Genomic DNA, 24,686 nt, shown 5'->3' on the forward strand with positions numbered 1-24,686 from the left:
CTGAATTATTCCTCACACAAGAACAATGTTTAAAAAAACCCTGCTGCTCCTCCCGAGCTAGAGAGAGCATTGTTTTATCTTGGGATTAGTCCAGCATTCCCGGCAAAAATCCCTTGGATGCACTTGAGAAAGCCCTTGGCAAACAGGCTTTTCTGCTGCTGGATGAGCAATTAGGCAAGAAATGGGTGGTGACTTTCTGGGATATTTTATTTAGTTAGTTTTAAAGGGTGGGGAAGAATTGCAGTTCCAGCTGAAGCCCCACACTGGCGCCTCTAACCCTGTGCACCCATTTCCCTCTGGATTTGGAGCCAAACAGGGAACCTGAGTTTCAGGATGACTTTAAACAAGTTAAATCCCTCCTGTGGGGGTGCGGGTGGGTGAGGTAAAACCAGGCTGTCATATGGCACTTTGATGGCAAAGGAGAGAGGAAAAAGCTCGAGTGCTGTCGGGGCACATCTTCAAAGCCACGAAAAACCTGCGGTGTGGCTGATGGGCTCCTCGGCTTGTCAGGACGTGTGTGGAACCGGCTCTCCCTGCCCCAGCTTCTGTTTACACAGCTCACCTGCTGCCACAGCGCCAGGCACCTGTCGCTCCCGGGCTCTCGGGATAGGATTGAGCAGGGACCAAGGGATGCGGCCGCTCCCCATGGTCCAGCAGCGGCCCAGCCTGCCGACTGTCCTACTGGGCAGCCCCCCCGCCCTCCATCGGCGGGCGGCCGGGCCGCTTCTTCCGCCCTGCTCCTTCCTCCTCCTCCTTCTCCCGGGGCTTTTGCCTTGTGGTACCCCTTCTTGCTCCTTCCCCGGCCCTTATCTCCCCCTCCCAGTGGTGCTGCTTCCCGTCCTCTTCCTTCCTCAGGGGTCGGGGCGCCTTCCCCCCCACCCTAGGGAAGCGCCTGAGGGGGCGCGCGGGCCCCCGAGCGCGGGAAACCGCGACTCACGGGGTTCCCCAGATGCGGGCAGCAGGGGCCGAGCCGCGACCCCGCCGCTGATTGGCTGAGATTTGCCGCAGTTCCGCCCCCCCGCCTTCCCGCCTCCCGCGCGCGCGGCGCCCCGCCCACGGCCCCTCAGGCCCCTCATGACGGCGGTGAGGGGGAAGTGCCCCCAAATGCCCCATTTCCACCGCAAAACGGCTTCTGCTCTCCCTCGAAATGCCCCATTCCCACCCCAAAACAGCCCCTGCTCCCCACCAGCCTTCAGGAGAGGCTTTTCACCTCAGGCTGTGTGAACTTCATTCCGGTGGTGGAAAACAACGTGATTCACAATCCAAGCGGAGAAAAATACTCAAAATACAAACCGTGATCCCGAAGGTGGTTATCAACGTCGCGTGAGGAAGGGTAAATTCAGCCAGGCTTTGGTACAAACGCGCCGGGTGAAAATAGGAAGAAATTCCTCATAAAATTCTTCAGATTGCCTAGTTAAGCTCAGTAGCAAGAGAGCTTCAAGGTGTGTGCTTTCAGGCAGCTCCTGCTGCCATGTAGTTCCTAATGTCCCCCAAATTGGTCCTACTTTCCCAGGGGAATGTGGCATGTGCAGGTTACGAGGCAACTCTTCCCCTTTCTCACCTACATCCCTACATCCCATTGCCCAATTCCAGGTTAATTCAACCCAGCCACAGTACTGAAGGGCTTTGGGGTTAGTTTTGTGACCCGGGTGCCTGGGCCAGGGGAGTGATGGTCTGGGGCTCCCAGAGGTCAGACTTTCAAAAAAGGGAGGGTTTTTTTGGTATGAAATGTGACCAAGAACTACTAGAACTATCCCTTGCCATTCCCACACATTCCGTAATGACCACTTACCCTTTTCCCCCCTTTATTCTCCCTCAAATGAAATTAATTTTAAAAACCTCATACTGTTGAGGATATAAACCCCGAGGGTCTCTCAATGCCCAGCCTGCAGGCAGCTCACTTTCAACTTTCCTCATCTATATTTTTATGTGAGAATGGGGAAGCTGACATTCTTGTGGAATCCCATGAATTCAGGAATTTGGCCTTGGAGAAAACTAAAATCCTTTGAGCTGCAGGATGGAGTAATGAGAAATCTCAGAATGAAAACTGCCCCATTCTACAGCAAACAGAGCTGTTGTTGATTTTGGCAGCAAGACCTGCTGCATGCTAAAAATACACAAGTTTCACTAGTCATACCCATTGCAAAGGTCTGAACCGAAGAACGAGATCTGAATTTACAAGATAAAAATGATGCTTGAATTATTTTTATCTATTTCTGAGTCTCTTGGTTGGGCCAGGGGTTGCACTGTCACATTAGATGTGCACACTCGTGTTCTCCATTTGCTCATCGATCGACCGGCACAAATGGAGAGTCAGGAATGCGGCTCCCCCGGGGTACCAAAACGCATGGGATAGGACAGAAGGAGTCAGGGTCAGCAGCTGCTTGAAGCAGGACATGGAAAATGTCCCTCTGCAGAGCCTGGGGCTGGGAAATTCGTGTTGCTACCGCTGTTGGGAGGTTTCTCACTGGAGTTAGTTTGGTCTCCTGGGGAATACTCTTCTGGTTTTAAACTTTAAAATTACAGTTCATAGTATCCTTCGTAATATGCTCGGTTTCTGCTTTGAGTGTGTCTCACTAAAAAAAAAAAAAAAAAAAAAAATAGCCAAGGAAAGTCTTTCCTCCTGCTTGTAATTTAATTGGCACAAATGAGGGAGAATCCAAAAGTAAATGTTCAGCCACAACAGCAAACCAGCAGAAAACCACAGGACACAGTAAAGCTGGGAACTCTTGGCACTGACAAAAGGATTCTGTTCTAGGAAACAAATGACCCCAGAGTGTGGGTTCATGTTGGAAAAGGAGCTGGTCTCTCCTGTGTGAATGAAACATGTTCACACAGGGTGTTTGAGGGGCATTTCCTTCTAGAGTAGAGTTAATTCAAATAAAACAATCTAGTGATGACTGAGGAGCAGCCAGTCAGAACTCCTCAGCATGGCCTCAGTGAAGCACTGATATCTTCTGGCTGTTTGTGAGGGTCTTGGTCACATCCTTGTCCCTGGGAATGCTGAGGACATGCAGGAATCATGTTTAATTAGGAATCTGAGGCTGGAAGGGAGCTCCTGGCTAATGGCGTTTTGAAACTAAGGTGTCTCTGCAGCAAGTGCCTTTCTGAACTCATTTCAGAATCACATCTGTGTCCCTGAGCTTTATCATCATGATGACTCATAATTATTCTGCTTAAAAGTGTGCTGTGGTGTTTCTTCTACGCTCCGTGTGTTTTGAGTGAGCTCCCATGTCACAGCAAAACCCAGCTGGAATGACTTGGGTAATTTGTGTTCCTGGAAACCAAGAATGTCTTCAATCTCTTCTTTCATCAGCGTCACTGTTGGAGGATCCACACCAAAAGCCGTAGGATCAGCCTTGGGAATTCAAGTCTTGCCCTCTTTTGTGCAAGTCATAAGTGTATTTAAAAATGTAATTGAGTGCTGACTTTTTAATGCCAAATACTGGCTATGCTCACACCTCCTGTGCACACCCACCCCGTACTCCTGCTACAGTTGTGCGGCTCCAAAAGCTTCTGGTGTTAAATTCTGTTTGGGCTGTGCTTTGAAGCACAGGCTTGTGGAGATGAGAATGTTTTCTCTGATGATCTGCTGAGGGGTATGTCCATCTCAGTCGTGTAGCGCTGGGGGGGGGGAAGGCTGCTTGTTGGTGAAATCTTTTACATTAACATATTACACAAATTAACGAGGTTTTCCCTGAGAGAGCCCTTTATTTCCCACCATCATCCAGAGTTCCTCCTCATTCACATCCCTGCACAGACCATTCCTCTGCAAGCAACAGGAGGGACAGAAGGAGGAAGAATATTAACCTCTCTCTGCTCTGAGGTTCTGGATCACTTCAATTGCTGCAGAATTTCTACATTAATGTTAAGCATTCTCACTACAAAGAAGACTCCCAGATCATCACTGAAAAGCAAAAAGTATTCCCTAGAACAAAGAGAGGAATCCCGGAGAAGATGGGAATAACCAAATGCCTGCAGAGACAAACTGGTTAAATTTGGGAATTCTCATGTGCATCTCCATCCAAGTTTTTTGAAGTGCTTTAGTAAACTTCCCAAATCACTCTCTTTCCTCTCTCCAACACACCTGGATTTCTAATGGTGTGGAAAATGTGTTTCCACTGGGAATCAAACAGGTCTGGACCAAAGTTAGGGCTGCCTGGCTGGGGTGGGAACGGGCGGCACTCAGGTTCGCTGTTCTTGGATATATTTTCCTGTCAATCCGTGCGTGCACTGCACGGGGAGCCGGGCACCAACACGCTGCTGCAGAGCCCGCGTGATTCCTCCTGTGCCATGGGCGGAGCAGGGAAGGGAAACAGTTCGATAATTGCAGTTCCATGGAAAGCTCCCCACGGCTATTCCGTAAGAACGCATTCCCAGTCCTGCCGGTGAACTCGGGTTGCAGAAGCCCTGGATCGGGAGAACGAGCACTAGAGGGCACAGCGCGACCAGCGACGGGCGCCGGCTTTGGCGAGGCGGAGGCAGAGCCCGGCTGTCTCTGAGCTTCCTTCCACCCGTGAAGAGTCCGAGTGACTCCTTAAAATGGCACCTTTTGGAAGGTTCTGGACTCATTAGCTGCAGTAATTCAAGGACGAAAATGCGGCAGAGAATCCAAGAATATCCCGAGTCGGAAGGGGCTCTTGCCCAGAGAAACACCGCAGCTCCGCATTGCTGTCCACATTCCATAAATGACCAAAAAAAGGGAAGGTGAACTTGTTGGCAGGAACTGTGAAAGAAACAGGAGGAAAACCCAACACCCCTGTGTTGCAACACTCCAGAACGTAGTCAAACGAACCAAATGTGTTTAAAATGAGAAATGCAGCACCAAAAGATAACGACAGGGTGCACTCTGGGAGGCATGGAATGCTCTGCAGAAGTTGTGGTGCGCTAGGATTATCAAGAGCAAGTAGGTAGAAGAGTGAAAAGAATTTTGTTAAGCACAGGAAGAAATCAAAGGCAGAAAATGTAGGAAATCAGTGGTTGGAATTGACTGAACTTGGTGGGTTTATGCTTTGCACAATTGTGTAGCATGGAAGCTTGGTGATGACAGACTTTTCCTGATTTATTTCTGATCCCTGTTGCTGCCTCCCGAGAAACCAGGATTTCCCAAGATATCTTTTCTTTCCTATGACTTGATTTCTAGAAACCTGGAAGGAAAAACTCCAGAAGGAGTAGCCCTTCCATTTCCTTCTGGTTTCATTTCCCTACATCTTCAGTAACATGAATAACTTTATAAGTGATATAAAACATTTCCAGAAGGCATACATTGAAAGCATGAAGCCCTCAGGACCCTCTGCCCAAACAAACTCCTTCCTTCCCTCTCCCTCTGTGTTTCAGCGAGTGCTCCAGCAGCCTCGTTGTTTGGATAATTCAGGGTGCCAGATGGCTGTAAATATGTTCACAATCCTCCTTACCCTGCTCCCTCCTCCCTGGCACCCTCACTGCTCTACCCGGTACTGAGCACCTGGTCTGTTCCCATTTGGAGTCTCCCTTCTCCCCTCTGGAGCTAAATTGGCACCTCTGGTTTGTATTTTCCCTTTAAATGAAGTGGGAAGATCTTAGGAAATGTTTTGTACCAGGCAATACTTCCTTCACTGCCACTTGCACCATCAGTTAATTGAAGACATGCCTCCGGCCCTGTGGCATCAGCTTCCTTCCCGCAGGAATCCTGTCCCTGACATAGGAAGGTGCAGCTCACCTGCCAGGAATCACAAGGGAGGAGCAGCTTCTTCCTATTTTGAGTGCAGCGATCTCATACTTACCCTTGGCATGGGGTAAGGGCACACAGAACAGGGTGATTCATCCCGAATCATTCCCTGAGGACCTGGCAGAGGCAGTGTTTGAACAACCGGCCCCATTCTTCCCAGCCTCACAGGCTCTGGACTCATTGTCATACTCTGATCCTGTTATTCCATAACTCAGGAATGCTGAAATCCTGGGGCCTGAGCCCCTGAGATAACTTTCTGTGTAAATGAAACATTCCCAAACTGCTGAGCAGTAAGAAAATGACAGAAAACTGTTTCAGTGGCACTGTAAAAAGGGAAGTTGGTTTTAAGACATATGAAAATACAGGCAGTGATGTTTTGAGAACTGAGGAATAACTGAGGTCACGAGCTGCCTGAGGAACGCTGCAGCAGCACAAACTCAGGTCACGGGAAGGATGAGCTGTGCCCATGAAGAAACAAGAATTTAGCCAGATTTGTCTGTGATTTTGCTCTCATTGATGAGCTGGTGGGTGAACTCTTCCCTGGAAGGCAGGAGGGAGCAGATGGCATCAGGCAAATATCTGACTTGAGCAAGGAGAGAGGAACTGATTTTCCAAAGGATCTATTTGACATACAGAGGCCAAATGTTATTTTTATGAGCCAGTATGAGCCAGGCCTCTCATTTATTGAACTTTACCAGTTTGTGTCCTGCCAGCAGACCTAAACCGAGTGACCCTGTGACCTATAAAGGACAAGAGAGCCAACAGCCCGGAGCAGGCATTCCGAGCAGGCTTTTCCAGCCTGAAATTCTGAATGCCACCTCACGATTTCTGGGAAGCACGACTCCCAGCTCGGTCTGCAGAAAGGTAGACAGCGCTCAGATTATATATAGCAGCAAGTGGGCTGGGAGGAGAAACACTGGGCTGCATGGAGGGGAGGCTGCTCTGGAGAAACCCGGGGAGTGTCTTATGGTGCAGCACAAACCACAGTGGCACCCGGCGAGCGGAGCTGGGCTAGTGCTGGCCTGCGGGCAGCTTGCGCTAATAGAGTGAAGGAGAGCCCTGGGCAGTGCCAGGGACAGTTTGGGTGCACTCAGATTGATCCCTTGCTCTCAGCTCTTCGTCATCCTGTTCCATGCCCCTGTCATGGGGAGGGACACCTTCCACTATCCCAGGCTGCTCCAAGCCCCGTCCAGCCTGGCCTTGGACACTTCCAGGGATCCAGGGGCAGCCACAGCTTCTCTGGGCAGCCTGTGCCAAGGCCTCACCACCCTCACAGGGAAGAATTCCTTCCCAAAATCCCATCTAAACCTCCTCTCTTTCAATTTAAAGCCATTAATGACTCAGCCTATTTGTTGAGAGTCCTTTAAATAATGATGTCCACATCTCCACTAGCTCATTCCAGTCGATGCCAGACCTTTGCCTACTGCCCAGCATCAGCCTGTGAGCCACAGATTCCTTCAGCTCTGAATGGTTCCCTCTGTCCTCCTGTCCTACATGTATGGGCTCTTTATTCCAACCACAGGCCCCGTTCTGTCAGCCCCAGGGCAGGGGTTTGGAAGGAGAAATCCAATAATATTTCTGAAATACCATTTCAGTGCAGAACTCCCAAGCCACTAGTGTTAGGAGAGGGCTGAGCTCTACACTGTGAACTCTGGCTCGTCTGGCCTCTCCCAAACATTCCCAAATGTTAAAAAGATTTAAAAATCCTGCCTTGCCTCTGAGCCGGGATGATCCGTGTCAAAACAGAACAACAAGTTGTTAAACACATTACAAATTAAGGAAGTGGAAGAGTCACTGTAGTTTTCAGTCCCTCAAGACATTTTATAGACTCAAACAAAACAGCAGTGTCTGAAAGCAGAGGAGATTTGCCATTCCTGGGCCAGGCTCAGGAAACACTTCCAAAAGGTACAACTACAGCTGCACCTTTCACCTTTTCTGTGGTGTCACTTTACCAGGTGTCATGTCAAACATCCCTAGTGTCGAACCAGTCCCTCTGGCCACTCAGGGAGGGGAGTGTGGGGATCTCTGAGCCTGATGAGGAACTCCCCAACAGCTCAAATTGGATTTAGGGAAAAGAAATCCAAGGCACCGTACTGTGTATCTCACCAAAGAATTCCTTCTTAACCAGAGGGAACGCACACAAATCTCCACATGTGCATATTCCAGGGATACATTTGCACACAGGTGTATCTGGCATACAAAACCACTGAATTTTTCCCTTTTCTCTCTTTTTTAGGGAAGTGGATCTGTTCTTGCTTAGCTTTAATTTGAAAACCCAGTTGGAACTTGTTAAGTCAATAATTATTCTTGTGAATGTGGGTCAAACTATTTTATGTCTCTTCCTCTCTAGGGACTTGGAAGAAGATTCAATCCTCCAGCACTCCAAGGTAGGGAGAACCACGCTTCCTATTTTATTTCAAAAGTCCAAACTGATTGTCCCATGGGGGGAGAAGCTGAGGAGGGACAGGGTCGTGTGAGCAAGTGGCATTGCTGGAGCGCCGGGTGTTCACCTACAGCTGCTGGCACAGGTGTCCAGGAAAGAATGCCCCCAGCTCTGATAACATATCGGAGTGTCTTGGGATCCTATGGAATTTATTCTAAGGGTATGCTGAACATATTATTCAGTTAGGATACTGGAGGGTCTATAGCTTCCCACCTTCCACCTCTGGACACAAATCCCACTTTCTCTTTTTAAGGCATTTGCCTTATTGGAGGAAAACAAAAAAACAACAATTTCTGCAGTTTTCTCCATCAGTAACTCCAAGAAATCCTTCTGCACAGCAGGAGCATTGGCTGTGTTGGAAAATTTTATTTATCCACCCCCTCCTCAGCCTGAGAACCCTCTGCCATGAGTCACTGGCGTTCCTGCTCCACTCGGGAGGTTAGGGGCTTTTTCCAAGGATGGAAACTGCCACAGAAATCGGACTTTATCTGCCACAATTTAATTCCTGTGAACTGCTTTGTTAGGTGTAATTCCAGCCTGCAGAATAGCCCACTGCTACTGGAACAACCTGAACCCGTTTCTGCTTTACACCCGAGTTTTGCCACCTGTCAGCAGCGTGAAAGTTGCCTCCAAGTGTAAATTCTATTTAAAGCCACCAAAAGCATCTTAATCGGTACCTCCTGCTTTCCAGCGGCCTCTCAGCGCTGCGGAGACACTGCAGCTGCTCCCTCTGTCCCAGATCTGCAGTGGGTGAAACTTAGGGTGGCCGTGTGTCACATGGGGCTGATCTGTGGGGCTGCACCCCAAAACGTGCTCCCTGGGCAGGAACTGTGTGGGGTGGGGTCAGCTCCATCTGAGCACAGCCCCTGTGGCTTGTGGGGGCTTGTTGGATTTTCAGCCCGCTCTTCCCAGGCTGTTGGGTGCCAATGTTTCATAGAGCCGTGGAATCATGCAATGGTTTGGGTCGTTGGAGGGACCTTAAATCTCATCCAGTTCCATGCCCCTGCCATGGCAGGGACACCTTCCACTATCCCAGGCTGCTCCAAGCCCCGTCCAACCTGGCCTTGGACACTTCCAGGGATCCAGGGGCAGCCACAGCTTCTCCGGGCAGCCCATGCCAGGGCCTCACCACCCTCACAGGGGAGGAATTTCTTCCCAAGAATTCCATCCTAAGGTGTCTCTCTGTTATTCCCTTAGAAAGGCAGAGGAAGGAGGGAGGGAGGGAGGGCAGAGGGGGTTTGCTTTTGAGGCGGAGAGGGAGAAAATAACCAAAAAAAGGCGCTTTGGCTGGGAGGGTGGGTGGGCTCCTGTGTGCCGCATGCAGCCGGGGTTCCTCGCCCCGCGGTCCTTATTTGGCTGGGAGCAGGAGCATTCCGGGGATTGGCTGTGCTGGGAAGCAGGCAGGGAGTGCAGGCACTGGAGCCGAGTGCCAGCTGACGAGCACAGCACACGCTCGCCCGCTCCTCAGCATGTGTTGAGCAAATTGCAGCTATTTTTATAGGAGACGCTTTGCCTACATCTTAAGAATCCAGTCCCAATCCCGTCTCCCTGTAGTGTAATGGGAAATCCCCTTCCCAGCCCCCTTTTCCCTGTTCTGTACATGTTTTCAAGGCACAGTTGGGCAGAACCCAGACTTCTTGGCCATTATTGGGCTTCAGACTTCTCTGCTGTGCACCACCCGGCCAGGGCGCTCTGTACTCCTGTAATGATCCAGCGTTTTGTCTCCAGAGCCAACATAATTGCCACACTGGACAATACCGGCCCTTTCTGGGAATGGCAGATGGCTGCTCCGCTGCTGGGCGAGCACGGCCCCTTTGTGCAGCGTTATTCCCGCATGGATAGACCATGGATAGACTGGGGGGTGACACACAAAGCCACGTCTGTGCTGCCCTTGGCTTTGAAGTTCCGTAGGGTTCCCTGCACCATGCCAGAGGCTTTGGGAATGCCACCAAGGGCAGGGGGCCGGGCAGGGGGCTGGCGGGAGGCGGCGGGGAAACAGAGGGGGAAAAGCTGTGAGGGGTGAGGAGAGAGACAAGACCTCCAAAACAGCCCTTAGGAGCTTCAGGGCCTCCCTGAAGAGCAGGGTAGGGCTGCTCAGGTGTGCCAGGGGTGGCTGCACCAGCACCTGCTCGTGGTGACATTTCAGCCCTTCCTGGAATGTGTGGTGGCTCTTTCAGAGGCCTCCACTTGGAGCAGCATGGCAATGAGCATTCCAAAATCCAAGGAGAGTTGCTGGGGTGGGAGTCACAAATATAGCACCTTGCTGGCACTACCAGGGATGCAGGAGGTCACAAGTGAGGTTCAGTGGTTGATTGCAAAAAATTTTGTGGAGCAATCCAGTTCATCAACATGGAAAGGCACTGAAAGTTATCCCTGGAAGCATCACTGGAGTCTGGTTAAGCCAAACTCATTGAGAAAGGTTTAAGGTTTGGTTTTATTTTTTCTTTAATTAAAAAAAATCTTGTCATCGCAGCCAGGAAAGGAAATAGAAAACACCAACCATGATCAGGAAGTAACTCTGTGGATTTAATATTTTCATGGACTATTTGCCATGTAGGTAAGGGAATTAGGTTTCCTTTTAAAAAACAAGGAACAGTTGGGTGTTACCACGAGTGAACTTGTGAGACACAGCCACGTCCTGCTTGTGGGTGTGAAAGCTGAGCCAGCCCGTGAGCTGACGATCTGAGCTCTGCTCCAGGCTCAGCTTTCATTCCAGTGGGGCTGATTCAGATCTTGGGCAGCCCAAGCAGAGCCTGCTGCTGTCTGTGACACCTGAGTGAGCAAGGCAAACCTACCAAAACTGCCATTGGCTCGTGGTGTCCGGCTCCTGCACATACTCCCTGATTTTTCAGCTCAAAGAAAAGGTAAAAAAAAAGAGAAATGAGAAGGAAAAAGCCCAACCCCCCCCAGCTGCCTGTGTGGGCTGTCAAATCCAAGGCTTTGATCCTCTGGTTGCACAGAAGGGAAGACACATCGCTGCTACCTCCCACTGCTCGGGACCAAGGGGGTCTGTGAAGCATTCACGGCCCAACAGCATCAGGGTGGATGTGGATTGCGTCACTGCTGCCCTTCCGGAGAGCTCTGTCTGGACCCCAAAATAACAGCTGCCAGCCCCAAGTTCTTTAGGGGACTGTGCCAGGACTCTGCAAGCGGCGCTCAGCAAATGCCTCGATGGCCTGTGTAATGCTGGAGACCAGCCTGGACTTCCCACATCTTCAGGAGAGTTCCTAGACAATGGGGACTTCCAGGCAGTGGTGGGGATGGACACCTTCTTTGACCTTTTAATGTCATTTATTTCTGAGAGGATGGTGAGGGAACAGGGCAAGTGTCCCGGTGAAGGAGATGTAGTCTGGGACACAGCCCAGACATGAGAGCAGCAATGCCAGGGCTCATCCAGCTCCGCCCCATGGGATGCTCCGGGCAGACATGGGCAGTTCCTGGGAACCAGTGCTCCCTCCTATCCTTGGAGCATGACAGGAGCTGCGGCCTGCGGTGCAAAGGGAGCTCTTACAAAGGAGGTGTAAACTGCAACTGATTTATTGGAACACTGGGTTGATTCATCAGGGATGCGATGGAGGAAAGGAAGGGTCCAAGCTTTGAGAAGCAAATTTGGGTGAGAACAGGCACCTTTTCACTCTTTTGAACACTGTAAATAATAATAATAATTAAAAAAGAAAACCAGATGGCCACCCTCCCCAGTCCCTCCCTCCCATCCCAAGGCTTGCCTTCACATCATGCTCTTCCTAAACTGCGACTGTGAGCTCTGTTTGGGCTTCGAGTCTGACTGCTGCAGCTCAAACTGTTTGTACAGGTCCCTCAGCTCTTTGATCTCCTGCAGCACCCTCTTGGCTTGGCTCCAGGTGGAGGAAGCCTCCCCCAGCAGCCTCTCAGATTCCTGCAGGATCCTTTCAGAGTCCGACTTGGAAGATGATGAGGAAGAAGAGGTGGTGGTGATGGTGGTGCTGGTGTTGGAATCCTTGGTCTTTCTCTTGCCTTCCCCGTAGCCCTTCACCTCTGTCAGCAGTTCCTGAGTTTTTTCCAGTTTCAGTGCAACCAGTTCCTGTATCCGGGACAGCTGCTCCGGCTCTGCCGAGGCAAACTGAGCCTCCAGCCCCTTCCTCAGCACCGCCCGGTGCGTGGAAGAGTCCCGTCGGGACAGGATTTCTTCCATGGAGGCACATTTATTCTTTTCTGAGTGTGAGAGCTTTTTGGGGACCTGCGGTGTGTACATGGTCCCTTTGTCAAAGGAGTCATTGCGCTGCCCAGCTCTGTCCCACGAGGTCACCTCCTGCCGCGGGAGGCTCCCTGTCCGCCCTTTCTCCGATGACTTGGTGTTGTCCGAGTCCGAGCGGCGCCGCCCAGCAGTGAGGTGTGCCACGGACTTGTCCAGATCCACCCGGAAACTCTCCTCGCAGGTGCCGTGATCCTCTGGAGAGGCGTCTTCCTCCTGGATCAGGTCGAGGGTCAGCATTCCGTCAGAGGTTGAGGTAGATGCCTGGAGGAGCAGAAAGCAGAGCTGCGTTGGCACCAGAACAGCTGCACGTGCTTCCAAGGGTCTCTACACTGCGGATACACACTACAGAGGGGGAGTGGGAATGCTCTCTCACCCAGCGACAGAGCCTGGGCGCGGGGGGTCTGGCTGAGCTGCAGATCCACAGACCCAAAGCACGGTGGCTGAGCCCTCCCTGCTCACCCACGAGCAGCTCCCTGGCTGTTCCCAGCGGGAAACTGAAGGAGCAGGTGTCAGCGATGGCAAACTGGGACTTTGCCAGAAGGTTTGTACAGTGCAATGGTCCAGGAGAACAGAGGACGAGCGCTGATGACTCAAAGCTGTCCTTATGGCAACTCTCAGTTCAGGATGGGGCTCCAGCACAGGCTCTCCTTGCACTTTACTTACAAATGGAGCACTTGAAAAGGAATTTCACTCGAGCAGGTATCTGGGCTTGGTTGTACCTACCACAGCCATGAGGTGACCCCGCGTGGGAGGGCGCCGGGAGTGCTGGATCTTGGCTCTGTCGCGCGTCGGGTGGGCAAGGAAACTGTCCTCTTCCACGGTGACCTGCAGGGTGACACCGGCTGTGAGCACAGAACACAAGCCATTCCCAGCTCCTGGAGCTGTAATCAGGAGGAGACTGGCAGGGAATGGGGTGTAGGAATCCAGCCTCAGAAGCAGCCCAGTGTTCCCCTGGTCTCTCCCCTCTGTGCCATGATGGGATCAGATCTGCTCAAGTCATTGCTGACAACCGAACCTGTTTGCAAAGATTCCCGTGACAGACCTTCCTGGAAGCCATGTCTGCCGGTGTTTGCCATGCTGCTTCCTGCTCTAAAGCCTCTCCCATGGTCTGACCTTGGTTTTCCTTCACCACAGGCTCTGTGCTGCCACCCAGGAGAGGAAAGAGCCTCCTGGCAGTGCCATGGCTCTGTGGGAAGCTGAGTGCGAATGGGAGATCTGAGACAGGTCTGAGCTGAGGAAGGGTTGCCATGAAACATTAATGTGAGAGTCAGCCCTGGAGCGAGGCCACAGCCTGCTCCAGGTAGGTTCTCCTTCACACTGGAGGAAACTATGCGGGAATGCTCACCCTGACCTGCCTCTGCCAGCCCACCTGGTGTTCTGAGTACACCCTGTGTCCCCAGGAGGATGTTGAACTGGAGCTGCTCTGTTATTTTTCCCGGCAGAAGCTGCTTTGTGTAACTGGGACTTGCACACTCCCCTTGAGAAGCGGGAGGAGCTCTGCTACAGACACTTTGTGTGGATGTGTCACCAAGACAGGGCTGTTCCCAGCAGTCTCAAACCTTCACCCAGGCTGAGGCAGGGGAGCCGGGGCCGAGCCTGAATCCTGCTCACCTCGTCCAAGATCCGGTTTTTAGCACGTGTGATTGCAGAGTTGAGGGCGTTAATCCAGGACTCTTTCTCTTCTGGACTCACAGCCAGGAAGATCAGATTTGGTGCCTACAAAAGAGGGAATTCAGGTCAGTGCCGGAACTCACACAGAGACAGGCCCTGGCCAGCTTGAGGCCTGCGGCCTCTACAGAAAAGGCAAAGCAGAGCTGAGCCTCCAACCCTGCCTGCCCCATGCAGCAAACCCCAGGACCATCTACATCCCTCCCTTCCCTGCATCCCCCAGGACCATCCACATCCCTGCCCACCCCTGGAGCCAGTGGCTCTTGGGCTGGCTGCATCTGGGCAAGCCCCACATACCATGTTTCCAGGCTCCCTGGAGTGGGCGAGGGTAAATTTGCTGTGGTTCTTTTTGCTTCTACTTTTGGACTTCCTGAGCTCTTCACATTTCTCGTAGTCACTCAGGTCAAACATTTCCTGTATGTTTTTTTCATCTTTTACCTGCAAAACAGCAAGAAAATTAGAGCTTTGCAGATGTCAGACAGAGGCTCTGCTGCTCCAGCCAGCAGGATTTCAACATGAGGGTTTTGACTTGTCTCTTCTGGAATGACAGGGCATATTCAGAAGGATAGCAAGAAAATCACACTTCGCCAGGTTAATTACTGCCTCTTCTACCCCCAGAGTTACTGGGTGCAGGCTGAACGGCCACGCAGGTGTGATCAGACACAGCATTCCTGCTTCTGGACCCTCAAAACATGCAGGATTTACTCCAGCCACAAGGAGAGGGCCCTGTGTGTCAGGAGGGGGCTGGTGTGGAGGTGGGAGGTGCTGGAGAAGGTGGACTCTCATCTCTGGTTCAAAGGGACAATTATTCTCTGCAGACAGCGGAACAAGAGCTGGAGGGATAAGGATTAGCACTTCCTATTTTTACCCTGTGCTGGCAGCTGGCTCCGGGGGAAGCACGGCCGGTCCCAGAGCGTCCCACAACGCTGAGCCCCAGCCCTGGAAGGGGACTGTGGGCAGAACCCACCACCCAGGGCAGGGGCTGCCAGGCTGTCACGAGGCTCTCAGTGTCCTTTAGAGAGCCCTTGAGTGACCGCTTTACAAAATCTCCCATTTTCCAGGTCTGTTTCCCAACACTCTGCACTGCCACAGTGTGACAGGTACGTGGTGATGGATCAGTGTCACAGAGGCTCAAATTAAAGATGGAGCTTGCACAGGGCCACTGAGGCTGCAGCTGCACTGGGGGCCAGGCAGGGATCTGGGGGCACGTAGGGCTCTGGATGCTGACCCCTGACCTGACAGTGCCGTCCCTCGGGGACACTTGGAGCAAAGGGGAGATGGCAAAGCTCTCCGTACCCTTCCTCTTCATCGCTCTCCTAGTGCACCATCCTCAAGTTCAGTCCTACAGCAGGGAAGCTCTGCTCTTCCATGGTAAACACAAGGAAGTAAGAAACTGGGGTGGGAGACAGCTCGGGCTTGCATGTCCATTACAGACACTGCAGCAGGCTCAAATCCACATCCATCTGCTTAATCTGACTCCAGCCAGTCATTCCAGGCTGGATTGGAGGGTGTGTAACTTGGGTGCTGGGAAGGCAGATGGTGGTGAGGTCTGAGCCCTTGGATTTCCTGAAAGGACTCCACCCCATTTCATGCATTTCCTCCTCAGTTTTGGGAAGCACTGAAGGAACTCCCCATGATTCTTCCATAGAATTTAATGAAAGAGGGTGACTAAACCAGCTTCCTAACCAGGGACATGGATAAACTGACCATCTGGCCCTGCCTGATGACTGCAGCTCCCCTCTGTCCTTTGTCCTTGTGCTCCCGAGTGTGTCCCCAGGATCATTGGCACGGCCATCCTGCTTGTGACACATCCCCTGTGTCTGGGTGTGAGAACAGAGACTGTCTGGCTGCACATCCTCCCTACACGCTGCTAATCGGCTTTGATCTCTTCCCACTCCCATCCTACAATCCACCTCTTTCCAAGAATCTCAGCTGAATTCAGCCCGACTCATTTGCAGCAGGAAAAGCCAATCCCCTCCGAGCCCCCAGCTGTGCTCTGTGGCTGAGATCAGAGCCCTTGCTCCAGATGTTTGCTCATGTGGGTCACCGGGGCTTCCCCAGCCCCCCCCCCCTTCCTCCGCAGAGCTCACAGAGCTGGGACTCAACCTCCTGCCTCCAGGAATATCCACAGGAGGCTGCAGGACAGAGCAGGTGTCTTTGGCTCAAACACCCTGCAGGTGCAGCTCATCCTTTAAACGCCTCCGAATGACACGAGCCTGGGCTCTGACACTGTCCTTGGACACACACTGAGGGGATCCTGCTCCTGTGTGTGATCTGTTATAAAATGCTTAAAACTGGGAATGAGCAACATCCACAGTGGGATTCCTGGGGGAAGAGGGTCAGCAGCAGCCTGGAGTAGGTGGCTGTGGTGGCACAGCAAGTCCAGGGAGCACAGCAAGGACAGCGGGTGTCTCACAAGGGGCATGGCCAGCCGAGCCCCCTCCCATGATGATGTAACAGAGCATCCAGTGTGCAGAGAGAAACTGGAGAGAAGGAAGGTGAAAGGCAACTCCAGAGGCACTTGCCAGCTCTTTTGTCCTTTGTGGGAGGCTGAGGCCAAAAGGAGGGAGGTGGTGGCATGAGAGACAGCTCAGAGCAGCCTTGGAGGTAGGAGAGGCCGAGAACAGTCGTGCAGCCCATTCTCCATGAAAACAGGACAAAACCAGCCCCTGAGGATCCACAGACCCACTGGGACCATGTGGCCAACAGAGCTGAAATCCCAGTCACTGCATCTATCGCAGGTGGGTGACAAACCTGTGAGGTGTCACCTCCATGTTCTCAGTGAGACAGGGACCATCCAAATCAAACCTTCCAGGTTTCTCCAAAGAGGATTTGGATGGATGTGTCCCAGCACCCAGGCAGTGCCCAGGAGGAAGCAGCCTCTGCTATCAGTTCTCAGTAGGAAGGGATGAAGCAGGAGGTTGATGGTTGATTTTGCCAAAACCATTCCCAGCTAGAAGGTTTCCAGCAGGTCTTTCCTTCCCCACAGCTGCCAAGGGCTTAGGAGTTGAGGGATCTCAGAGCCGCACCAGCAGGTGGGTCCTGCCCTCCATGCCCTGCAGGGAGCTGGGGATTGGAAGGATTAAGGTGAATCAATCCCAGCAGGTGCTGCCCTGGCTGTCTGCTGGCATTGCTGTCGAGTTGTTCAAGGCAGACAAAACAACCTTGCCCTGTGGTTCCACCTGGCTCCTACCTGTGGCCAGGTGAGGGAAGGGAAACCGAGGCATGGAAAAGGAATCCGAAGCATCCCCCATATCCCTACAGCAGGGAACATTTCCCTGCAGCCATGAGACCACGCAGCCCCGCACCCCTGGCAGCTGCCCCAGCTCGGGGTGTCACTGCCTGTGCCAAGGCTGACACTGCTGATGCTGCTCGGATCCGAGGAGAGGAGCTGCATTCCTTGCACTCCTCGCACTCCTTCCCCCGCAGCTGCTGCCCGCCCGGGTCGGCCCCAGAGACACCCAGCCCCCGGCAGCGACTCCAAACCTCCTGGACCCAGATCAGGGCTGTGTTTTGGGGCCAAACCATGCATGGAGGGGAAGGGCAGATTCTCAGTCACACCAGTCTGGGATTTTTGGTGGAGATTTGCTTGAGCAGTTCCTTGCTGCGATGGGACACGGAGAAATGTGGAAGGTACAGAAAATCACAAGGCACCCACGGGACACTGGGGAGGTCACAGTGTGGCTCAGCATGTAACCAGAAACCTCCAGACCCTCAGTGGAGCCAAATACCCAAACATGGGCAGTTCTGGGCCAGACAGTTCCCCTTGTAGCCTGCAACCAAAGTTTCACTTCCTCCAGCTGCGCAGCTCTACCTCAGCAAGGGACGGAGCTTCCTGCAGATCTGTCTGAAGCCAGGCTGTCACTGGGACAGGGATGCACATGCATGAGCGGGACCTTCCCGTCTTTGTCACAGCGAGGTCGCTGCCCTGAGCTGATGAGCGCATGGTGGCAGGATGTGGCTGCTTCAGTCCCTTCTCCAAAGAGTCACCGCCAAGGCTACCAGAGACACAGGTTCCCCAGAATCACCGAATCATGGCATGGTTTTGGAGGGACCTTAAAGCTCATCTTGTTCATGGCAGGGACAGCCTTCCAATAGCCCAGGCTGCTCCAAGCCCCATCCAGCCTAGCCTTGGACACTTCCAGGGATCCAGGGGCAGCCACAGCTTCTCTGGGCAGCCCGTGTCAGGGCCTCACCATCCTCACAGGGAGGAATTTCTTCCTAAAATCCCATTGTGCTGTGTAAGGGGCAAACTCACCCCATGGAGCACTAGAGAACCGAGTATGCAAACACACCCCCAGCCCCTCGCCAGCTGTGCCGAGCTGGAACCGAGGAGCGGTGAGGAGCAGCACCTCCTCGAGTGCTCTTGTGCTAATTGAGCCGATGTCTTTGGTGGCAAACAAGGGAACGCTCAGGAGAAGCGTTTCCTCATCCCCCTCGTCGCCCGGGCTCGAGCCGGCTGGCGGCCCCCGGCTTCCTGCGAGGAAGTGCCGAGCCCAGCTGTGTCAGCTCGGCCGCTGCTCCCCGGCGCAGGCAGGGACAAAGCTGGGCCAGGAACAGGGAACAATTCCCAGAAATGTGCCGGGGGGAGGGACCGTCGTGAGGAGAGCGAGGGGAAAGAATGCAAGAGTGAGCTAAGAAGGTGGCGGTGTGCTCAGCAGAGCTCAGCCTGCTGCAGCTCTTCTCTACAGAGCTGGTTTTGGCCGATGACCAAACGCTGAATAACGAAGGATTTTGGTGTGAGTTCACAGAGTTCAGCATCCGTGGGGGAGCGGAGTGAGCATGGCCGGAGCCTCAAGCTCCCATTTCAGGAGGTGTCAGACAAGTCCCACGGCTTTCAAAGGGCAGGACTCAAACACCCTGTTAGCATTTTCCATCAGCTGGGCTGAAAAACTACATTTCCTCTCCTCACAAACGTGGCTCTGCCAGGGAGAAGCCCAGGCTCCTATCAGGCATTCCCAAATTCTCCTGACAAAACTGAATAATCAGGGCTGGTCTTTGACCTGCAAGCCCAGGTCCTAGGCAGACAACTGGAAAAGCACACAGATTCCCAGGAGGAATCAGCGTGGATATTGATGGGATTTTGTTAGTCTAAATTTTGGAAATCTCCCCATTCCAGACCTCAGCCCATGCTCAGCTCCGAGCAGTTCTGCTCCACGGTCTCTTCGTGCAGCATCAACACCTGCCCCTAGCCAACATCCTTCCCGGGGGATCCCGGTGTGGAACAGACAATTCCCCTTCCCCACGTGCTTTGGGGAGATGGGATTCATTGCCCTGCTTCCCAGATGGAGAAATTCAGGCACAAGTAAATAAATGTCTGGTTTGAATTCATTTAATGAGCACATGGCAGAGCCGAGGAGCTTCCAGGAGCCTTGGGATTTAACCCTTTCTGCTCCAAGATGGTGGAGAGGGCCGGGAATGTGGCTTCACCTGCAAAACCATCTCTGGAGCAGCCGCTGAGCGCGACAGGCACTGCCAGGAAACAGCAGGTGCTCTGGGAGCAGAGCTTGGAGCCACACGTGGGCCTTCCCTGGGGCCTGGGAGGGGTCCTGGCCTTGCTAAGTGCTGATGCTCCCGTTGGTATCAAACCCTGCACCGCCCGTTCTGAGACCCTGTGAGCGGGAAGTTTTGGGACGCCCCCCAGGAACCCCTCGGGATTCCCTACAATGAGACCCCCAGGATGCCAGACCCCCTGACACTGGCGTATTCCTCTGTGCCACAGGCACAGAGTCACCTCAGTGCACACCAGCAGCACATGTCACCCCCATGACCAGCACAGAGTCACCTCAGTGCACACCAGCACCAGATGTCATCTCTGTGACCACATCTCTGCCGACCACAGATTCTTCCATATAAAGCCTCAGCAGCGGCTGCTGCATGTTATTTATGGTCTCTCACACACACGTGGAGCCCCGGGGCCGCCTCAGGCCCAGCTGTGAGTTTTTCCCCGTATGAAACACAAACACAAGAGCTTCTTGTTTGCAACAGGCTCCGCATGGCCCCTCCAGCCTCTCTGGGGCTCCCAGCACACCTGGGTTTGAGCTGTAGCTACCTGGACATATTTGGGAGGGATGGACAGACGTCTTTTCCCTGCACCTCTTGCCTGTGTTGATTACTATTTGAACCACCTGCTCTCACTAGTCCAGCCTACTCCCAATTCCATCCCAGCAGTCCAATTGTGTTGTTCTGCATTACTGCTAAGAAATTTGGGAGGGCCACAGCCACGGGGGATTTGTGCCGCTGGCTCTGTGCCACTCACATCCATCCAACTTTCCTGATCTGTAAATGTATCTGTAGATCCATCACGGGGTTTGTGTCTCACTACCACCAGCGTTGTCCACAGTCCCTAAACCTTTTCTCATCACCTCTCTTTACCTGAGTATTCCTGAGGCACCATACTCCCATCCTGCAGACATCTACTGCCTGTTCCTGTGTCTCTCTCCGGCTCTGGAGCAGCCAGGAGGTTAATGGGAGCGAGCTCTGGAATGCCAGCAAGCAGCTCAGCATGACCTGGCCATTCAGTCCACTTTTTAGGCCATTTCTCTGTTGTAACAAGCCCTGGTCCTCTGCCTGTGCCATGTCCATGGCTCAACCAGCCTTAAATCAAATTGTCCCTTCCTCTCTCCAGGTCCTGACAGAGCGAAACCAGGCAGCCGTGCATCCAACCACCGTCTGTTAGGAAATGACCTCCACTGAGGGGGAAACCCAGAGAGACCAGGATTTTACAAATTCCCTGACTTGGAGCAACCCCCATGCCTGCTGTGGGCACCACTCTGCCCAGTGCAGCGCTGGGATGTCAAAGGGGATAGGAGGGAGAAGGGCTCTGGCCTGGGGAGTTCTCTCTCATGGATTTATGGAGACAAAAAGCACAGGGGGGCCGTGCAAGGACAGCCAGGTGCTGGCTCAGCCTGACAGTCACATCTGATTACCTCCAATGTCAACACCACGTTAAATCCCAAACCCCAGCAAGGAGACGAGGGGCAGCGGAGGGAGCACGTGTTACAACAGGATGTCAATCCGGGGCGAAATGTCCCCGTTTTCCTCTTGGCGTGGGGGAAAAATACAAGAGATCGACCTGTAAATGGCTCGATTCCAGTAGAGAGAGTGGAGTTATTTCCAAATAGAGGGAGCAGGTGGGAACAAGGCAGTGTTGGGCTCAAGGACGGAGGACAGGCACAGAAGGGAGCCGGCATTGCTGTCGCCGCGGCGGAAAGAGGTTTGAGGGCTTAACTCTCGCTAAGTGAATCCTTTCGTGTCTCCTCGCTGGGAAAATGTCTCCCAGCAGAGCTGTCTGGGGGAATCGCTGTCAGAGCCGACACCGACCCCGACCTCGGCCGGGCCCCGCCGGCGCCAGTGCGGGGAGAAGAGAAGCCCCCGAGGAACCTCCTCGGCCCGGCTGGCGCTGGAGGGGCGCTGGGAAGGGCCGGGGCTGCTCCTTTTCATATGCAAAGGGAGGAAGGGGGGATGGGAAAGGAAACTGAAACCGATCCTACCTCCTTCTCCGAGATGTAAAGCTGATCTCCCTTCAGAACCACATAACGGTTTTTCCAGATTTCCCTAAAAATGCCTTTCCCGCAAAATTTCCGCACCCAGCCGACCTTCTCCGGCTGCACAGGTTGCTGGTTTCCATCCTGGTGCCCCTAACACAAAGAGAGAGGGAAGAAAATGGGGGAAAACGGGATTATTCTTGGTTTTACACTCCTCTTCTCCCCCCCCTCCCTCTTTGCCCAACTTTTGTCTCCCCCTTCCTCCGGCCCCTCTCTTCGCCGACGCCGGGACCGAGTCCTTCCCCGGGGTCACTCCACGGGGATCTTTGTGCTGCAGACACGAAGCGACAGCGGCAGCACCGGGAGGACGCTGCGAGGAGCGGGCAGGGTTCCCTCCGTGGTTATATAAGACAGGCCGGTGTCTCTATCGCCTCATCCAACGGGCATTTACCCATGGAAAGGGGAACAGGAGGGGGATGGGCGGAATTTAAACCAGCTGGGTTTTTTACTGCGGTCAAAATTGCATTTCGGAGCTTTTTATGCCCAATTAATCCAAAAGGTGAAATCTATGGTTGGTTTATATCAGAGGCGTCTCCATAGGCAGCGATGATCGGAACGCTGGGTGCAGCACACAGCACGGCACAGAGCGGCGGATTGATGGTGCCTCCGGATTTTATCGTTTCCTTGTGTTCCAAGATGAAAACTGCCTGCCTACATCACCCAGTGTCTGTGGCGGGTGCGGGAGGCAGGAGAGCCGCTGGGCAGGGGCAGGAGAAGGGCCGGGCGCAGGGTTTGGGTCTCTTTGGATCTGCTCGGGGGTCTGTGCGCTTTTTGCGGGGGGAGCAGAGGCGAAGCGAACAACCGGCCCCAAAGAGACAAGCCCCCCTCCCCACAACATCCCGGAGCCTCCCTCACCTTGCCTTGCCCCGGCGCAGAACCGATTCTCTACTCACCCTTTTTGCAGAATTATTTTTTTTCATCGTTCCTCGGTGCGCTCGGAGGCGATTTGGGGCGGGGGTCGCAGAGGGGCTCCCGCGGCCTCCTCGCGCGGGGGAACACCCGGGACCGCGCCCGCGATCCGCGCCGCCTTCGCCCCGCGTGGCTCAGGGCCCTCTCCCGTTACACGGCGCCCGGTCCGGCGCTCTGAGCCATCGCCAGCCCCGCCGCCGCGTCCCCCCCCGCCGCCACCATCCCGCAGCTCGGGGGGCTGCGCTGGGCTGCGCCGGGCTCCCGAGCTCCATCTATAGCCGCGCGCCCGTGACGTCGGGGTTCACGGCACGGGGCGAATCGCAGCCCACGAGGGTTTTTCTTCTTTGTCTCTGACTCACCGGGGGACACGGGGTCCGTGGGGCAGCGGGCGCGGGGAGGGCAGTGCCTTGCCTGGTGTCCCCCACCGGGGCCCAGCCGCGTTCCCGGCGGTGTCACGGGTCACCGGGAAACTTCCTAGGAGAGGGAGAAGCAGCCGGGTGGCACTGGGAGGGTTTTCTCCCCGAAAGGTGTTGGGAAGTGTGAACAAATCCCTCTGGAGAGAGGAGCTGGGAGATCTCCTGGGGAGGGGGCTGGGGGAAGGGGGTCGCTTCCAGCACGGAGGGTCTGACAGCCGGGATTCAGCAGGATTCAGAGCATGGCTTCCAAAAGTGAGGAGGCACTTGGCTTCCTAAAAAAATGCCCTTTTTTGGCTTTTGTCCATCTCCTTCATGTCCTGCAAGTGCAGAACTGTCTGAGTGTGGGACTGAGATCACGGATGGGATTTATGGATCAGAAATGGGTGCGGTAGAGGGAAAAGCAGAGAAAGGAGAAAATTTTCTGTCTGGAAATAGATTGATCCATCATCCATCAGTGGATCAGCTTTCCAATGACACTGTCCATCCCATCCCAGCTTTACAGTCCATCCCATCACTGGACGACATCCCCCACCCCTGATTTCAAGTTGTAGTTTCACCCCAGTGCTCTGGAATTAATGCACGCAGAGTCCTAGGAATGTACTTGGATTATGGAGCATTTGCAGAGCTTCTGTGAGTGTTGCTATCCCATTCTGAGCACTGGCATTTTTGCCATGAGCTGTGGATGCCTGAGAATACCTAGGACGGGGACACAAGTCACTCTCGACACCAAATTCAGGGGTTGCCTTTTTGTCCTGTGCCTGTGCAGCCCTGAACTCCGTGGGGCCCAGGACCAGGATTTGCCATCTCTGTGCCTCAGTTTTCCCTTCTACCTCACGTGGCCAAAGCTTGGCCCAGGCAGGGCTGATGGCAGAGGGACAGATGAGCCACACCGGCTGCCCAGAGCCCCCAGTGTATCCCTGGGACACCACAGAACCTGCCAGTTTATTTAATGACATTTTGCCTCCCAGCCAGACTTGTCCTTCCTCACATCCTGTTTTTGGTGGCCAGGGCCTGCAGAGCACCGGCTGATGGCCAATGCCAGATGGCAGTGCTGGTGGCAGCAGGACAGCTCTGTCGTGCCCTTTGGATCCAGGGCCCACGCTCTTCCCAAATGTCCTCTGGTGCCAGGGGAGTTGCCCTGAAACCACAGCGGGTAATGCACCTGCACACCCCACCCCATCCCTGGGAGCAGAAATTCAGCTGCAGTTGGAATCCTCGGGCTGTTCTGACAGTGCGACAGTGAGTCACGTTTGTGAAGGATGTGACCAATGATTCAGAGCTGGAAACATCAACAATTTAACAGGGAAGGAAGGAGATAAGAGGGAACCCGTCTCCCATTTCTGTACCAGGAACAGGCTGCTGCACTTCCAGCAATGAGGCCAACCCTAGAGGCTGCTCACCCGTGGGACAGGTGACGAGGACTGTGCAGCTTCTCACCCCCAGCCCTGTCCCCATCCCCATCGCTGTGGGCACAATGAAAAGCCTCTCCAAGGTGTGTTTGTGTCTCTCCCTGTGTTCACACAGGCCCTTCACTACCCCTGGCCCTGATGCTGCAGCTGCTCCCTGTGCTGATCCATAATAAACAGTTGCCAAAATCTCATCTTGCAGAGCAGATCAGCAAACTCTTGGTTTATTTATGTATTTAACACCCCCCCCCCCACACACACACAGCATTTTGCCTCTGGATATCAAGTGTGAAGCTGCTGTCTGGGAGGCAAGATGAGTTTAACTAGGACACATGCTTTTCTGTGTCTCTGACGAT

The 24,686-nt window shown here is 53.6% G+C and overlaps 1 protein-coding gene across 1 annotated transcript; it reads right to left on the reverse strand.

Annotated features, from left to right (window-relative positions):
- Window positions 1-10,655: 10,655 nt before the first annotated feature.
- Window positions 10,656-22,759, reverse strand: PLEKHO1 (pleckstrin homology domain containing O1). Its single transcript, XM_048288943.1, has 7 exons — window positions 22,493-22,759; window positions 21,546-21,692; window positions 14,350-14,490; window positions 13,996-14,100; window positions 13,108-13,209; window positions 11,876-12,645; window positions 10,656-11,796 (listed from the first exon to the last, which is right to left on the reverse strand). Exons 1-6 carry the CDS (start codon window positions 22,517-22,519, stop codon window positions 11,878-11,880), a joined length of 1,290 nt encoding a protein of 429 aa, XP_048144900.1. The 5' UTR covers window positions 22,520-22,759; the 3' UTR covers window positions 10,656-11,796; window positions 11,876-11,877.
- Between the last annotated feature and the right edge of the window lie 1,927 nt (window positions 22,760-24,686).

The sequence above is a fragment of the Corvus hawaiiensis genome, chromosome 29, assembly GCF_020740725.1.
Source record: "Corvus hawaiiensis isolate bCorHaw1 chromosome 29, bCorHaw1.pri.cur, whole genome shotgun sequence".
Lineage (NCBI taxonomy): Eukaryota > Metazoa > Chordata > Aves > Passeriformes > Corvidae > Corvus > Corvus hawaiiensis.

Excerpts from the sequence above, each read along its gene's own strand:
- PLEKHO1 (XM_048288943.1), bottom strand. The coding sequence starts at position 22,519 with ATGAAAAAAAATAATTCTGCAAAAAGG. Across the intron at positions 21,693-22,492 it reads AAAATAATTCTGCAAAAAGG|GGGCACCAGGATGGAAACCA; the intron begins GTGAGTAGAGAA and ends TCTTTGTGTTAG. Across the intron at positions 14,491-21,545 it reads TTTACATCTCGGAGAAGGAG|GTAAAAGATGAAAAAAACAT; the intron begins GTAGGATCGGTT and ends GCTGTTTTGCAG.